Source organism: Propithecus coquereli, unplaced genomic scaffold, assembly GCF_000956105.1.
Source record: "Propithecus coquereli isolate 6110/MARCELLA unplaced genomic scaffold, Pcoq_1.0 Scaffold353, whole genome shotgun sequence".
In the NCBI taxonomy this organism is placed as follows: domain Eukaryota; kingdom Metazoa; phylum Chordata; class Mammalia; order Primates; family Indriidae; genus Propithecus; species Propithecus coquereli.
In genome coordinates, this window is record NW_012149208.1 from 1979722 (window position 1) to 1997657 (window position 17936).

General features: G+C 46.1%; 1 protein-coding gene across 1 annotated transcript in view; it reads left to right on the forward strand.

Annotated features, from left to right (window-relative positions):
- FSTL4 (follistatin-like 4) overlaps positions 1–17936 on the forward strand; it is a 333977-nt gene that overhangs the window by 19200 nt on the left and 296841 nt on the right. The window contains exon 2 of the mRNA XM_012651317.1: positions 8732–8765. Coding sequence (XP_012506771.1) covers positions 8732–8765 — 34 coding nt within the window. The remainder of the gene's footprint in view (positions 1–8731; positions 8766–17936) is intronic.

Below are 17936 nucleotides of genomic sequence, written 5' to 3' on the forward strand. Positions count from 1 at the left end.
AGTTCTTCTACGTTATGGTGGGAGATGCTGGATTCAGGAAGGGTGCAGTGAGGAATACAGCCGTTGTGTTGTATTGGTTAAATGACATTTTAAATGATTTGGCTGTCAGATCCGTAGAAAAGTTATGAACAGTGAATGAAAAATCTGAAATTAATTCCCTACTTCAAGGAAGCGTGATTTATACCATAATAAAATTAGATTTTTAGTTAAAGAAATTTAGTCATTAAGTAATGCCCATGTGCTAACTCTCATTTATAACCATCTGGTTCGAAGCTTCTGTAGAAACAATTTCTTCCTTAGGCCGTGCATCCGGGGCTTCGGCGTCATTTACGTCAGTGAATTTTGTTCTGTACATTTCTGCTGCAGCTTCTGGGGGTTGCTTTTTTCAAGTACCGGAAAGACAGATGTTTTTGTTTTTGTTTTTTAGCCTCAGTAATTGAGGGAGCCACTGAACTCATTTACCTCCCAAACGATCTTATCATCTCGTTCCCTTCGTTATTTTCATTAACGATAACAGCGATGATGATGGCAAATGTGTGAGAACCGTCTGCCAGACACCACGCTAAGCACGGTAGAGATTCAGTATTTCATTTAGTCATCGCAACTGCTCTGCAAGGAACATACCATTCCTGCCTTTATTTTACAGGTGAACACACCGAGGCTTAGGAAATGTTAAATAATCCAACAAAGGTGACAGAAGCCCAGCTGGCAGGGACAAGCCAGGGTCTAGCCCAAACCCATCTGACGTCGGAGCCCCGACTCCCAATCCCCGTCTTACTTTTCATGAACATGTGCTGATTATTCGCCCCGAGGCAGTGGGGTGTGGCGCTTCAGAGGCTGGGGCTAGTCCTGTTTTGGCCACTTCTCGTGTGATATTCAGCAAGCTGTGGCCTTTCCCTCGGTAGAACTTTCCTCATCTGTAAATCAGGGAGATTTGTATCTTCTATTCAACAAACTTCTGATGTGTACTGTTGGGTAATTTGTCTTATTTTTAAATTTTTTACTGGAGCCCATATCAAATATATAGCAAAGTGCACACATCCTACCAACGTGTGGGGCTCGATTAATGAACACACTCAGGCGACCGCCACTAAGATCATTTCCAGCAGTCCAGAAACCACCGTCGTATCCCCCGCAAAGGTTACCATTGCTCTATCCCCAGAGACTGGTTTTGCTTTCTTCTGAAACTTATAAAAATAAAGTCTTACAAATTGTACTCTCTTGTTTCTGCCTGCTTTTCCTGAACGTCGTGTCTAGTGAGATTCATTCACGTTATTGTACGTCTCGGAGTTTGCCCTTCTGCATCGCTGTGAAGTTTCCCATTGTACGGATGTGCCAGAATTTGTGTCTCTGTTCTCCTGTTGGTGGACATTTAAGTTACGCCCTGTTCTCGGCTGTTACCCATCATGCCGTGATCAGCATTCTTATACACGAGGTTTGGGGCTCACGTGACTATTCTTGAGTTGACATTTACCTAGGAATAGAATTGTTGGGTCAGGAAAACAGAAGTCACAATAGTCATTTTAGCAGAATTTAATACAGGCAATTGGTTAAACAGCTATGAAGGATTAAAAAGGCAAACAAGGAAACACTGTAACTAAGGACAATGCCTGCAGGAAGCAGCTGCTGTCTCCAGGGAGGAGCCTCACAGAACCGGCCCTCACACCAACCGGGAAAGTTCTGCTGGTACTGGTTACTCTGAGAGTAGGAACATCATAGTTGCTTCATGTCCTTGTAAACATTCGGTGTTATCAGCTCTTTAAAATGTTACTATTCTGTAGAATATAGTAGTATTCCGTTGTGGCTTTGACTTGCAAAGTGCCTATACAAATCTTTCGCTCATTTTTCAGTTAGTTTATTTGTGTTTTTCTTATTGAATTGCAAAAGCATTTTATATATTCTGAATGGGTCATTTGTCAGATACATGGATTGCAAATATATTCCCTTAATGGCTTGACTTTTCATCGTCTCGATCGTATCTTTCAATAAAGAGAAGTCTTAATTGTAGTGAAATCTGGGATATCATTCTTTCCTTTACGGTACTGCTTGTCACATCCACTTGAAGAAATTTCCACCTACTTAAAGGTCATAAAGACACTCTCGAAATTTGTGGAGACGTCCTTGCTTTACCTTTCACATGTGAATCTACAGTCCATCTGGTTTTAGGTATGTTGTAAGGTAGGAGGTTGAAGTTCATTTTCCCGTATGGATGTTCAGTGGATCCCGCACCAACTGTTGAGAAGGCCGTTTCCCCTACTGTGCTGCGGTGGCCCCTTCATCATAAATCCAGAAACCTAGTACATGTGGTTCGCTGCTTGGATACCTTTTCTCTTTTTTCTTGATCAGCCTTCTTAGGGATTTATCAAGGTATTACTCTTTTCAAAGAGCCAACTTTTGGCTTTAAATTTTCATGGTACAATTTCCTTTCTCTATTTCATTGACATCTGCTCTGATCGTAGTTCTTTCTTTCCGCTTTTTGCAGGCTTAAATCATTACTGTTCTAGCTTTTAGAGACAGATGCTTAGGTCATCAGTCTTCAGCCTTTTTTTCCAACATGCGTTTAAGGCTGTAATTTTCCTCTAAGCACTGCTTTAGCTGCATCCCACAATGTTTTAAATGTCGTAATTCAATTGTCATTCTGTTCACAGTATCTTACTTCCTTAGATTTTCTCTACGGAAATTATGTAATATGCTCCTGAATCCATGGGTCAAATATTTGGAGATTTTTCTCAATATCTTTCTGTTATTGATTTTTTGATATACTTTCACTCTAGGTCAGAAAACTATACATGCTCTGTATATGATTTTAATTACTTGAAACTTGTTAAAACTAACTTATGGCTCAGAATATGGTTAATTTTGAATGGGCACTTGAAATAAATATGTAGTATGCAGCTGCTGGGTACAGTGATCCATGTATATCAATTAGGTCAAGTTTGTTAATCATGGTGTTCAAGTCTTGTATATTTTTACTGATTTTTTTCTTTACTTGTTCTATCAGTTGGTGACGAATTTCTTAAATTCTCCAACCATTATTGTGGGCTTTTAAAGTTTCTGCTCTTAGTTCTTTTAGTTTTGACGTTACATATATTTAGGCTCTGCTATCAAGAGTGCACAAGTTTAGAATTGTTACATTGTCCTATTAAATTGTCCCTTTTATTGTTATGAACCATCCCTTCTTGTCACTAATAACAATTCTTGCTTTAGAGCCTACTTTATCCACACCACCTTTCTCTTGGAGTTAATATTTTTTTAAAATCTTTTTATATTCAGCCTTTTTGTGTACTTACATTTATGGTATGTCTCTTGTAAGCAGCATACATTTGGATTTTGTTTTATCAGCCATGACAATCTTTGTTTTTTAATTGGATTATTTAGCCCATTTATATTTAAACGATTTAAATCTAACACCGTATTTTCTCTGTTCTTTATTCCTGTTGTCTCTTACCCTTTCTTGTCTTCTTTTGGATTAGATACTTCTTTATTATTCCATTCCTTTGGTCTCGTAGAACTATACTGCCATTTTTCGGACAGTCCTAGGACATTATAATACTTTACTTTCATTTGACCTCCTGACGTTTTGTGATCATATTGTCATGTATTTTAGTTCTACAAATATTTTTACCTTACAGGACACAATTATTGTTGTGTTAAACAGCCAAAATATATTTATATTTATCCACTTTTTTTTTTTTTACCCTTTCTGCGGCTCAGTATTTGTCCTTCTATGACTGTATATTCTTCTGAATACTTGTCCTTTTGCCTGAAGAGTTCCCTTTGGGGTTGCTCTTAGTGTTAATCTGTTGGCAATGTATTCTCTCAGGGTTTTTCTTTTTTTTTTTGTCGAAATATATCTTCATTATACCTTATGAACACCCATATTTTCACTGGATATAGAATTGTAAGTTTTTTCAGAATTTTAAAGATAGCATTCCGTTGTCTTCTGTAATTTCTCCTGGAAAGCCAGCTGTCACTCTTACTATTGCTTCTTTACAGGTAATGTCCTCCTCATCTCCACCACCCACCCTCTGGCTGTTTTTAAGATTTTTGTTTGTCTTTGAATATTCAACTATTTTTCTTTGAGTACCTAGGGATGGCTTTATTTGCATCTATCTTACTTGGGGTTTGTAAAAATTCCCAAACTTCTGGCTTGATGTCTTTTATAAGTTTGGAAAATTATTAACCAGTAGCTCTTCAAATATTGCTTCTGCCCAATTTCTTCTCTCCTTTCACTCTGAAATTTAAATTACATACTTGATGGACCTTTTCACTATATCATGTAATTCTCTTATAGTCATCTCTGTATTTTTCATTCTTTATGTTTTTCCTTTGAAATCTTCGGTTTGATTATTTTCTACTGATCTAGATTCCATCTTATTATTCCTTTCTCAAGTTGTGTTTAATCTGCCCCTAAATGCATCTATTGAATTTTTTCAGTTATTTAATTTTCAGTTCTAGAATTTCCATTTGATTGTTTTTTAATATATTCTAGTTTCACAGTGAAATTCCTTATCTTTTCTTCTATTTTCCTAAATATATTAATCATAGTTATTCCAATGTTTCTGTCTGATAATTCTAAGATCTGGACAACCTGTGGGTCTGTTTCTACCGTCTATTTCCTTGGATTTTAGCCATTTGATTCTGTTTCCTGCCATGCCTGGTAATTTTGGATTGGATGCTAGAGATTATATATGAAAATTGTAAAGCCTACAGATAACTTGATCATCTTCCACTGAGGATTTACTCTTCTTTGTTAGACATGTTAAACAGACCATCCTGATCTGCTCAGGAATAGAAATTATCTGAGAATATATGGTCTTCATGGCAAATCTGCTACATTTGCCAGGGCCATTCTTTCTTGGAAAGCCCAATTTCTGTCTCCCTAGCCCCATGTACTGTCAGAATCTATGCTTAGATTTTATTGCAGGCTTATTTGAGGCTACTTTTTTGCTTGTTTGAGACCTACTTTGAAGACACTTTGTAAGTAGTTTCTCAGCCCTTTGCCCTTCATATGTGCAGCTCAGGCATAATCCTATAACGCAAGGGGAAGCTAAGTACAGAATGTTGAATTCACTTCTATCGGGTTCCCTTTTCCAGGGATTTTGACCCTCCATTTCTGGATGCTTTGATAGTGCTGAACTCTGACTTTTATCTCCCAACCCAGTGGCTTCTCTAAGTTCTAGAACGTCGCATTCTGTTTGGCTTCCATGCAAAACACCAGATGCTCTAAGGGGAAGATGTGACAGTGAATATAAGACTCATTTCAATGGACTTTTCCATTCTCCAAATACTGACCCTGTAAGTTCTGGCTGCTCATGTTGCTGTTGGATGCCTTCAAAAACTTTTTTTTTAATCCAACTTCTACAGTTGTCAATAGCAGGATTAGTCTAATACAAGCTACTTCTTCATAATATAAAGTAAAAGTCTATTTCATTTCTTTTTCACAATATCCCTATGAATTAACTATTATCACTTTATTTTTAAGGTAGAATGTTATATGCATAGATCTTGGGATTGTTCCATTTTGGCCACTGACCAAAATGTAACACCTTGGATGAGTTTAATCTCCCTTCCCTTTGAATCAATATGTGAAAGATGAAGCAGAAGAAATATTTAAAGATCAAATAATCCCACTTTTATTTAAACTATTTCAGAGCATAGTAAAAGGAAAACTTCCAAATTCATTATATAAAGTTGGTTTCATTCTAATTCCTAAGTCTGAGAAAAATAGTAGACCAACCTCATTTATGAATACCAGTACAAAGAATTATAGACCAATAGATGCAAAAACATATTTAAAATCATAGCAAACAGAATCCAGTGGCATATTTTAAAAAGTATATCACAACTAAGAAAAGCTTATTCCAGAAATACAGGATAGAATAATAGGAAATTTACTATATAAGTCAACCTATTAATAGAGCTAAGAAGAAAAAAAATCATATGATCATCTCCATAAATGCAGAAAAAGTACTTGATAAAATTCAACACATTTATTTTATCTTATTTTTTATTCAACAAATATGTATCGAGCATCTGCTCTATTGCAGCACCCAGGATGCGCGAATGAAAAAGATCCTGGCGCCATCCCAGCTCACATTCCAGCAGAGGGAAACTGTCGATAAATAAATGAGTAAGGGAACAAGCTATTTTTAGCTAGAACATACATTTATTTTAAAAAAAAACTCAATAAAGTATATATTGCTTTCATTTACATAATAAACGTATCTCAGGCCAAAAGCCAGCATTTCACTTAATAGGAAAATGCTAAAGGTTTTCTTCTTAAAGTCAGAAACGAGACAAGGATGCCCAGTATGCCCACAACATTTAACACTGGGTTGAAGAATTAGTTAAAGCACTAAGACAAGAGAAAACAACCAGAACTGTAGGAATTGGAAAGAAAAGATAAGATCAGCACTATTTGAAGATTGTGTAAATATTCAAATGGATACCCCAAAAGAATCAATGGAAAAACTTTCACGAACAATAAGAAATTTGGTCAAATGAGTGGCTATAAGATCGATATAAAATCGATTGCCATCACATATACAAACAAAAACCAGTTAGAAGAAATAATGAAAGAGAAGATTCCATTTATAATACTAAAAGATGTACAAAACAGAAATATTCAAAATGTCCACAAAGAAGACTGCGAAATGATCTCGAAAGAGGCAAAGTTAGACTTTAGCAAATTATTAGGAGTATACCATGTTATTAGATAAGAAGATGCAACATTATATAGATGTCAGCATTCCCTATGGTAATGTATAAATTTTATGCAATCACAATAAGAATTTCAAGAAATTTTGTCTGGAGCTGTAAACGCTGAGTATGAGTATTTCCTGTTCCATGAATACTAGTTGTTTCTGAGGTTGGGGGTGCCGGGTTCTGGCACAGGGAGCTGAGGAACAGTTTAGGAGGAGCTGGGTTTGCTTTATGGTTTACGTCTCTCCAGTTACGCTCATCGTCTCCATGCCCCCTCTTCTGAGCCCTGACCCGGTGAGCAGCCCCTCAGGAACCTGCATGGCGTTTGCTGTGCTTGTTCTGGGCTGTTGGCTGGTAACGCGGGTCTTTCTCAGGTGTACGCGCAGGCCTTTCACTCAGTAGACAGGTGGCAGCCAGAGAGTGCAACTTGGGTAGGACAGACTCCTGCTTCATCTCTAATATTGCCTCCCCTCCTGACCACGAGAGGATGCCGGGCAAGAATGCCAAGGTGTGAAAGACCATGCTGTTGGCTTAAAAAGTGCTGATGCTGAATGATCTTCGTGGTCTCAGTGTTGAAGGAGGTGGTCTAAGTTTGGTGTTTTCTCTTCTTTTCGTTAGTTGCTAGCATAGATTTTCAGCTTATTTTCAAAATTAGGTTTTTCATCCTAAACAGGCCATTTATGATGACTTATAGATACATTTTATTAGTTATGAAACCACAATATACATTTTCAGCCTTCTCCCCTCCCATTACTTCTCACTGAGACTTTTCCTTCTTCCAGAGCTATCCTGTGCTCTCCCCTGGCCTTTTCTTACGCCATTTTCTCTTCCTGGTGCAGCCTCCTCCCCTACTCCTGTCTGATAACCTGCCCATTCTTCAGTGCTCTTTTCAACGGTTCTTTTAAAAACACTTTCTCCAGGCTGGGCATGGTAGCTCGCACCTATAATCCCAGCACTTTGGGAGGCCAAGATGGGAGGATCACTTGAGGCCAGGAGTTTGAGACTAGCCTGGACAAGATAGTGAGACCTTGTCTCTACAAAAAACTAAAAGTAAAATTAGCTGGGCGTGGGGGCATGTGCCTGTAGTCCTAGCTACTTTGGAGGCTAAGGCAGAAGGATCATTTTAGCTCAGGGATTAGAGGTTACAATGAGCTATGATTGTGCCACTGCATTCCAGCCTGGACAACAGAGGGAGACTGTCTCTAAAGATAAAAACAAAAAAACCCCCACACTTTTCTTTATGTTTCCATCTGAATGTGAAGTGCTGGTATTTATCAAGGCAAATCACCCTTGGATTTCTCAGTACTTTCTGTTTGTTCTGTAGCCCCCTGTTCAACTGTGAATATCAATGCAGGAACTCCCTTACCTGAGCAACTTCTGAAACACTTTGCTTGTTGCCCTGCTCACATCAAGCATCAATAAAGATGGGACTGAATTCGGAAAAGTCAAGGGTTTAATTTAGTTCCGTGGCTTGAACTAGCTATCCAAATTGTCTGTGGGATCTCACCCTTTGGAAACTATGCGTTGGGTATGATCAATCAGCAGATGCTGGCAACGACCTACACAGGAGCAATGGTGGTCTTCACCGTGGCACCACAAAGCAGAACACACTGCTGGCCAGAGGATTTTAGCCCTTGTCTCCATATGTTCTCTCCAGGCCCTAGAAACATCTCCCGTCCAGGCAGAGGGTGGGGCACCCACCTGGAACGGGGTCTTCCTTAAGACTTGGTACCAGCCCTGATTCCACATACGGAAGGCCCTGAGAGTTAGCTGGGCTCATTAAAAACTACATGATTAACAACCCATTTTTTGCCTAAGCCCCCGAAGCAACAAGTCATTTATATTTATAGAGGTGTGTGTGTGTGTGTGTGTGTGTGTGTGTGCTGAGTTTAGTAGACCCAACATTGCTGAATGTCATGTTCTTACTAGTTCACCTTAGTGTGAATCTGTGACTAACAAGGATATTTGTAAGTATCTGTACATATGAATTATTCTTCACAAACACAAAGTCTTTCTTTTCTTGCAGGAATCCAGAAGCTTTGAAGTCACGAGAAGAGAAGGTAGGGGAAATGCACTCGTACCCATTTGATTCCAGTGTTGACATTTTGAAAGTGGTTTGCTGAAACTGAGATGAACTTCAGACTGTGGAAAGCTCATTCTTTGAAATTTCTTGTGGCCTTTTCTGGGCACTGACCGCTTGACCTTCGGTTCTAGGGGCTCCAAGAACTGCAGGCCAGGTTTGCTTGTTAAAACCATATCTTCTACCTTCACATACCGGAGGTGAGGTCTGGGGAACTGGCTCATCCACAATATTGTTTATGGTCTCTTAAGAGAAGCCTCATTTTTGAGTGAAGTTTGACGTTAATTATTTAGTTTCATCCACCAAAAGTTACATCATCAACCAAAAAAATGGCTTGCAGTTTGAGATGTTTTAATATCTGGGAAGAGATGTCACTGTAAAAAATATTTCTGATTAGATTTTTTACAGCTTCACCTCAGATGAAATAGAAATGACCAGTTAATGTTCCTTTTGAAAACAATTCCATGACGTTCTATTTTCCCTGCCAGCATTTCTCTTAGCACATTTGTTTTCTGGCCTCCAAGGTAAGCATATAAGGGTGGTAGTTTCAGAAATCTTTTAGTGGAAATTGAAGTCTCCCTTATTCAATTTCAGCAATACCTGGTCTATCGTAAGAGGAGGTCTTTTGTCTGATTTGTAGAATCATTGCCTATCGTCTCCTTGTCGCAGGGATGGGACAGTGACGTCTGAACCCAAAATGAGTTCTTGGTCTAGGGTGTGGTTTAGCCTTAACCACAGCCTTCTCTGTGGTGCTGTCTCTAAAAAGAGTGACAATCTAAGAAGTTAGCACATTCCGTGTTGACTCTTAAATCTGACGTTTCCTGGCCTCCTGGCTGTTCTCGTGCTGTGCAACACAATGAAAGGTGTGTGATGACCGTGTTATCAAGTGTGTTTCTAGAGCTTGGGAACCTGAACTTTTCACACCATCTGTGTCTAGTCCAGCGTGATGTTTGCTGCTGTCCATGGTGCTGGAATCCTGAGGTCAGAGGATCTGCTAATTTGACTCTGGGGGTGAACTTTCTGGCTTCCATTCCCAGTTGCCATTATCTCTGGTTTTGGACTTGCATGTGATCTGTGCTGTATCTTTAGGGAAAACTGCATTGTTTGTATGTCAAAACCAAACAAAACTGGTTGAAGGGGGATGGGGCAGGGAAGGATGTTTCTTACGGAAAGCAGCGTTCACAATGGGCACAGCGACCCGTGTGAGTTGGAGAGAAATAGCCGTAAGGAGAGAATTTGACATGAACTTTGGTTTTGAATAATATTCTATGTATGTCAGTACTCCTGACCACGAATATTTGGAATTAATTTGCATTATGGATACACATATAAATTTAACCTTTTTCGAATCTTACGGTCCTTGTGTTGGAAATGTCTCTAGTAAGGTTGGGGTCATAGGGGAACCCTGTGTATTTCCCCTCAAAGGCACAGAAAGGCCTGATTGAACTTAAGGCTTCAACCCCCAGAAGAGCGAGAGGGTCCAGAGGGTGAGTGACGGCTCAGTCAGGCTGAGCTCTGGTCACCCCTAACCTCTCCCTCTCTGGAAGCAGCAGCCTTTACAACTGATTGGCTGGGACCATGTGCTTTGGGTTTGTACCAGCAAATTTTTCCTGATATCACGTAAACTTTTTTCTTCCTATTGTGTGCTGACGTCTTTCGTGCTTGTTTCTGTTAAAGTTGAGTGTTTGAGGGTTCCTGAAATAGCCCAGTGCCCTAATGTCCATGTTTGTAAGCTGGCAGGCCGGAAGGAGGGGCGGGACTTTGCAGGTCGGTTCAAATGTTTTTGGGTTTGAGAACTCACTGACTTGGATTGTGGGGTTTTTAATTTTCTCCAGAACAGTATATGAGTATAAAATACTAGAGGCACTGTGAATATTTCAGTAAATTAAGACATTGTTGTTTAGGAACAAACAGGCTGGTTCCTAGCTCTGACGTGACCTGGAGCTGGAAGAGGGGCAGGGAAGTCACACCTGCAGAGACCCCTCCTCATCAGCCCCCCAGTCCCTCACAGACTGGCCCAGGGCCAGAGCTGTTCAACGGCTGTTTCTTACATTAAGCGCAAGCTACATATTTGCTTTGTGTGTATTGTCTTTTCACCCTGGTCCTGTCCTAGCGATATTCAAGTGAGGCACTGAGTCCTTTAGTTCTAGAAAAGTCCTTCTAAAGCAGGGTTCTGTGGATATCCACGTGGTGGTCCTGGCTAATGCACTGACAAAAGTGCTCCCTGTTCAGATAAGCGGTGTTGGTGTGAACTGTGTCCCCGAAAGTTGTGTTAAAGTCCTAACCCAGAACCTATGGACGTGACCCTACTTGGAAATAGGGTTTCAGCAGATGTGGTCAAGTGAAGATGGTGTCACACTGGATCAGGGTGGGTCCTGATCCGATGGGTGGCGTCCTTGTAAGAAGAGGGAAGTGTGGCCACAGACACACAAGGAGAATGCCACGAGACGATGGAGGCAGAGGATGCTGGCAACCGCCAGGAGCCAGGAAGAGGCAGGGAAGGACCCGTCCCTAGAGCCCCCAGAGGGACGTCAGCCTCCAGAATTGTGAGAAAATCGACTTCTGTTGTTTTAAGCCACCTAATCTGTGGAACTTTATTGCGGAAGCCCCAGGACTCTAATACACTGGGAAAATGCTGGACTCAGTAAACTTGAGCTAGTTTCTGTTGTTGCTGTTGATTATGACATTTTTACTGCAGAATCTCTCAAGATTTTTCCTGCGCTATATATGCAGGGAATGTAACATGCAGCATTTTCCAAACTCACTTTCCCATGGAGTTAAAGACAACTAAGTTCACAGTTTCTGATCATCTCAGGGCTGGCATTCTTTGCAAACCCTGCTCCTGAGACCCCAGGAAGAGGGAGAGCTTCCTCAGAGCGCCAGGCAGCAGTGACGGTCGTCCCCAGGCTGTGTGTGCACAGGATGGGCAGGTCATAATAAGGACGATAACTTCGTGGTGGTTCTGAAGTTTTCAGAGAGTGCTCATGTTCTTCACCTCCCTTGACCTTTAGTAACCTGTGACAAAAACAGAGCAGACAGCGCCTTACACGTGAGGCGCCTTCCTTCCTTTCCGTGCTAATTTTTAGTAGCGCCAAGGACTCCCTCCGGGAGGCGGGTGCCTCTCTGGTGCGCCGAGCCTCTCCCTAGTGGGCGAGGTTGCCAAATTACTTGCTCTTGCTCGATCACATCCAGGGGCTTCTGCGCACCGTGTTGGCTGCCGCGCCCAGACAGCCAAGAGGGACTCTTGGAAGAAAACTTCCTGGAGGATTTTGTTTCCAAGTTAGATTCGTGGTGAGAGCTCTCAGGGACCTGGAGGGAGATGTCATCGGAGAGACTGTGGCAGGACGGTGAGCCTGGTGGGGTCCCTTTGGGGAGGGACGTGGGCCCCCGCCAGGGAGAGGGAGCCACTCCTCCCTTAGGACAGTCCTGCATTCTCGATCCCCTTGCCTGGGACCTGCCTGCTGGCAGCATCTTCATCTGCTTGCCAGTGGAGGTATTTTCATACCTCTCTCCAGACACCTACAATTTAATTTCAACCTTTTCTGAAGCTTCAGCGAAAGGTGCCAACCTCACCTCTCCACAACACTCTCGTGCCCACTCCGAGGGCCGGTGCTGATTGTCACTGCCAGAACTCATCTGCTCAAACCCGTACTTTTGTCTGACTGATCCCATTATGCTGAATTACAGCCACGCGAGAGCACTCGAGTGAGCCGAGCAAGTGCTTGGGCTCATTCGGCCCTCGTCAGCCCTCCCTTAGGAGCGGGGGGTGGTCTGCGAGCTATTCCAGATGTCTGTGGCTGCGCCGTGATTAGGGGCTTCGAGTCCGGGGTGGGCACCAATGTCACGTTGCGCCGGTCCCCTCCCAGTGATGGCTCCCACGTGTCCCGGCCCCGCCCGGCCTGGCTTCCAGCAGGGCTGCCAGTGAGCTGGCGGGAGGCTGCCGCTGTCTCCGGGGAGGAGGACAGACGCACCCAGGGTGGCTCCGGCTGCTTGGCAGTGCGGATCTCCTACGCAGGCATGACCTGCCAGTCCTGAGTGCGAAACCAGAGCCTTGCTTTCTGAAAACCCTTGGACTTAGTCTCGAATTGGCAGCTGCCTCTAATAGCCCCTCTCTAGTTCCCTGCATCTGGGTAAACCTCAGCTGGCAACAACTGCGTTCTGTTTACCACTAATTCTGATTGTGTTTAGCAGATGTTTTCTGGATCTCTCAGTTGCCTACAAAGTCTGTCTTGGTGTAACGTGAAGCGGCAGACTCCCTTCCATGAAACAGATTAATAAACCTCTAGGTTATTCTGAGGCAACTTCTTTAATGGCTGCAGATGTAGGGAATTTAAAGGGGAGCCCTTCAGATTTGACAGTGCCTGGGGCAGCGGGTCTCTTTCAATTCGAGACGGCCATCCGGGAAAGAGCTGGAGTTTCTGTCCCCACCCCACCTTCCCTCACGTACAGGGGAGCATTGCTTGTTCTTCTGCAGTCCCTGGGCTCAAAGAAGTTGAGAGTGACGTCTGTCTCCTGACACTCCTAACCCCACAGAATTTGGCTCTTTCCAGGTAGTGTTGCTTTTTTCAGCTGCTGGAAAAATATATTGTACCTAGTTGTGCCTAGCTGAGTGGGAAGTGGGTGGCACATCCGGCTTGTGGGTTCTGCTTAAGTCCGATGATGCTGTGCCCAGTCTTGGTCATGGCCAATCGGTGGGTGGGCAGTAGAATCCCATCTGTGCACATACTCAGTGCGACTTTCGGTAAGTCACTCAACATTATGGAAAAAAGTGAGGATGGTAATAGTACAAACCATTAGTCCCAACTCTGGCTTATGGAAACCCAGCTTGTACCGGCTGGAGCCCGAAAGGCTTGTGAAACGCAGAATCCAAGGGGAGCTGCCTTCAAGGACAGCGGACACGCACGTGCTCACACTCTCCCTTTCCTTCCTTCTCTCTCTCGGCATGTTGGCCTCTCCCAGGGGCCTTGCAGGGTGGCCACACGCAGCTCGGAGAGCCCTAACTGCTCACCGTCTCCGAAGGTGAAACTATTCCCCCCAGAATGACACCAGAAAAGTCCCCTTAGGGTTTGCGAGATCATCTTCGTCACCGCAGGGGATGGTCTGGTCCTCGGAGGGAGGGTGTAGGCAGGCCTGCCACCGATGCCCTTGCAGACACAGCCTCGTGGCGATGTCAGGAGGAGGGACCGTGCACCCACGGTCCTGGCACAGTGTGGGCAATGTCAGCAGTGCCACGAGATGGTAAATGTCATTGTAGCTCTTACGGGTCTGACCACAGACATAGAGGACTCTCACAGGTCACCAAGTCCATCCCTCTGTCTCCAAGCACGTGGACCACGTTTGTTGTAGCCTGTGGACTTTTCCCATGACAAATTATCTTAGCCTCTTCCCATCCTTCTCTTCTGTCAGGGTCTTTCCTTACTTTTCTGCTTTAATTCTCTGATTTCACCGTCAGAAGAACCAAATCACCCTCTTCTTGCTCGTGCCTTTCAGAACTTAAGGACAAACACATATAAAGTTTCTCCCCCAGATCAGGGGCTTTCTGAGCACTGCGGTCGGAAATGGTTCCTAAGCATCACAGGTACCAGTCCTTCATCTTTGCTTTAATTACCGCGTCATAACAGCCCTTCCCAGGACCCAGGCAGACAAGGGTCCTTCCTGAGGACCAAGCGCAGCGTTAGCCAGAGGGGTCTCAGGCCGTGGGTAACTGCGAGGTTCTGAGAGCCTGGGTCCTCACTCCTGCCCGGCTCATGGCCCTTCCAGCCTTTGGGATCCATCCTGCCCCTGGCTGAGCCCAGCTCGCTCTGCTGACTTGGGGGCAGCGGGGCCTCGCGGTGTGTCACTCGGGGCTAACGGTGGAGCCACCAGGGCTGCTGTTCAAACTCCAGAGGTGGGACTCCTTCCCCAGGACCTCAGCACCACCGCCCTGGCGGCTACAGCCCAGGCTCTGGGGCAGCCTCGTGCCGCTGTGCAGGGCCGAGTCTCTTCCTCCCAGGCCCCCGCCCCCGACACGGAGCGGGCACGGAACAAGCGTTGGGTGCCTGGCGCATCCCAGGGCCGCTCTGCCCCACATCACGCCTCCATTTCTCTTAAAGGCAGAATCCCAGGGACGGGGCCTCCCGGGGCACTCGGCTGTGGACCCCACAGCTCCAGGACACCTGGTCCCGTCTGCCGTGGTTCTTCCCACCAGTCCCTTGCGGGGAAGGCCCCCTCTCCTGAACCCCCATCCTCAGAGAGCTACCCTGCCCTTTCTAACAACCTCACAACGTGTGGGTCCCTCTCCCGGAAACACTTAAAAGGTGCTCGTGCAAACGGGCTAAGTCTCTGTGGCTATGACGGGCAGGCGGCAGGGCCTTGGCAGGTCTGGGCGGGACGGTGAACCCCCTGAGCCATCGGGGAGCCTCCCTGGTGGTTGCCCTTGCAGTATTTGGGCACAGGTCTCTGGAGTTTGTGGGGAAGAGTCACATTCTCAGAGGTCACGACCCCCAAAGGGTGTGAGCCCCTGCAGGTCCATAAGGACCCTCGGGTCAGCCCTTCCCGAGAGGGCATCACCCTGAAGCCCTGACCTGCCCCGCCGGGCCCCATCTCTGCCGGGGACGCTCACTCTTCTTCTCTGAGACCCCGGCAGAAGCTGAGGTTGACATTTGTCATCTTCATGCCTTGCCTGGTCCCCGAGCCAGAAGGCATTTCTCTGCTTTTCAGGAACCCTTGAAATTATCTTCTCCATACAAACATGGAAGCCCTTTTCAAACCTCGTTAAGCTGTTTTCCACGGCATATTAACGTGCCGTCGGCAGCCTCTGAGGTTAATTATCTGTAACTTAAAAATCATTTGTTTCTGTCTCTTTTGTCTCCTCGCTGCTCAGCAATCTTTCTTTATTAGGAAAAGAGGTGCAGCCTCCGGCTGACCGTTATGTTCTAATTCCTTTCTTGTCATCAAAATTAGCTCATCTTTTAAAAACTCCTCTTCAAAAACACAGCAAACCCACCTTCTCATCACTTCCAGGTTGTGTCGTTTCTTAACAACCCTTTAATGTGTCCGCCCGGTGGGAGCAGAGCCGCAGCTGGAACAACCCGCAGGAGGAGGTGTCTCCCTAAGCCAGCACGGCCTCCCTCCCCTGGGGCTCACCTTGGCCGCGTGTTTGGCCTGCTCCTCCCCGGTGGCTGTGGCGAAGGTTTCTCGGTGTGTTTCTCTGGGGTGCACGTAGTCGGCTTGTTGAAGGACCTGTGATGGGCCCGGAGGGCCCTGCAGACCAGACGGCCAGGCTTGGGAGACCCGGCGCGCCGTAGCCCGCTCTGGCGGCTCACCCACACGCTCCTCTTTGGGTTGCACTTCTCGGCCAAGCCTGCCACTGGCCTCCGGGAAATGCTTCAGGACGTGCATTAAAAAAACCACTTTTTGCAAAACGTTGCATTTCACGTAAGTGAAGATGAGCTTGCTTTGAGCTCTCCGGAGAGGCAGGGGGCGTGTGTCACAGAAATGAGCAGGTGGCATGGCCATGGCCCATGGGCTGCCAACAGGACCCACAGCCTTCTGGGACGGCGTGAAGCCAGCAGCGGGGAGGTCTGGGTGGGGGTCTGAGTGCAGCCAGTGCAGCCGGACAGTGCCCAGAGCTGGTTCGGCCGGGTGCCCCCCACATGTTCCCCACGGCCGCAGCCCCTCGGCTCTGCTCTCTGCCCCCGAGTGGCTCTCCCACACCTTCAGCACCTGAAAAACAGCGTCTGGGAGCCCAGTGTGACAATTGCTAGCAATGGAGAAACAGCTGCTGTGGGGAGGTGAACACAGTTCTCAGGCCTTGGGGAAGGTTTACTGGTTGCTAATGGAAGTTTCCTGGGTTGGCTGGAGTTCTCCCGACGCTCAGACGTGACGAGGCGTGGTCCCTGCCGTCACACGTGAGTCAGCCGAGAAGATGCCTGAGCGTCCCGCGCACTGACAGGCGAGCTGCTCTGCCCGCGCCGCGGCCGGCCCCTCCCGGCGTGACAGCATTCGCTCCATGTCAGTGACGTCGGAACCTGGGAGAACGACTCTCTGAATGTCCAGTGGGGGCGACGTCTCAGCAGAGGGTCCCCTTTGACCCTCATGGCACGCTGTAGCAGTGGGGACGTTTTTGTTGCAGATAACGAGACCCAACCCGCCTGGCTCAAACAAAAAGAGGACTTGGTGGCTTATGCAGCTGGACGGTCCAGCAGGGGCGGGGGGTGAGCGTGCTGCCTTCAGCCACACCTGCTGTGGGGCCCAGGGCCTGGCTTCTCCGTGTCGCCCTCGCGGCCGGCTCCCTTCGGCGGTGAGCGCCAGCCTCCCCCCGACAGCTCCCGGTCCGGGGGAGGAGAAGCAGCCTCTGGCCTGGTATTTCCCACCGAAGGCTCGGGCTCACTGGGACTGCACAGGCTTGGGGAACGTGCCCCTCCTGGACCGGCGACTGAGGCCTGGGGGACAGTATGCGCTGTTGGGCTTAGTGACAGTCACCAGCTGTACCCTGTTCAGCATATCGTGAACTGTGGGGGAGGAAGGTGGACCCCCAAATGTAAATTGGGGTGTGTGGCTGAATAAGGGACACGGAAGAAGGAAGGTTAAAAAAAACTCCCTGTGCATCCCGCCACCTACTTAATTATTTCACATCCGTGCGTGCATCACACCCTCCACTCCCGGAAGTATTTGAGGGCCTCGCGAGCACGCTAAGATCCAGCAAACGTCTGTCCAGCATTTTGCAGGGAGGACATTCTCGTCCTGTCTTCGGAGGAGGAATCCCAGGCTGAGACGTTAAGTTGCTGACCCAGTGTCAGGGGCTCTTACAGGGGCGTGAGCTTCAGCCCACTGACGGCAGATAAAGGGCCCTGTGTTTTTTTTTTTTAGAATCACAGCCGCCTCCTGGGATCGGATCTCCTGTTCCTTTGTCCCTGCCCCCTGTGGCAGATGCAGGCGTGGCCTGGTGGGGTGCGTCCAACACCCATTAGCCAAAACCACGCGAGGGGTTCATCTTTGTTTGGGGCCCCAAACATCATGTTCTGTCTTTAGCCCTTTAGCCAACGTGCATTAGGATCCAAAGCAAATGAGCCTCGAACAGTGAAATCACCCAAAATAGGAAAAATATTGTTAAAAAGCGAATGAGCAAATTCCTCCCCTGGCGTCGGCCTTAGTACTTTCCTCCGTGAGG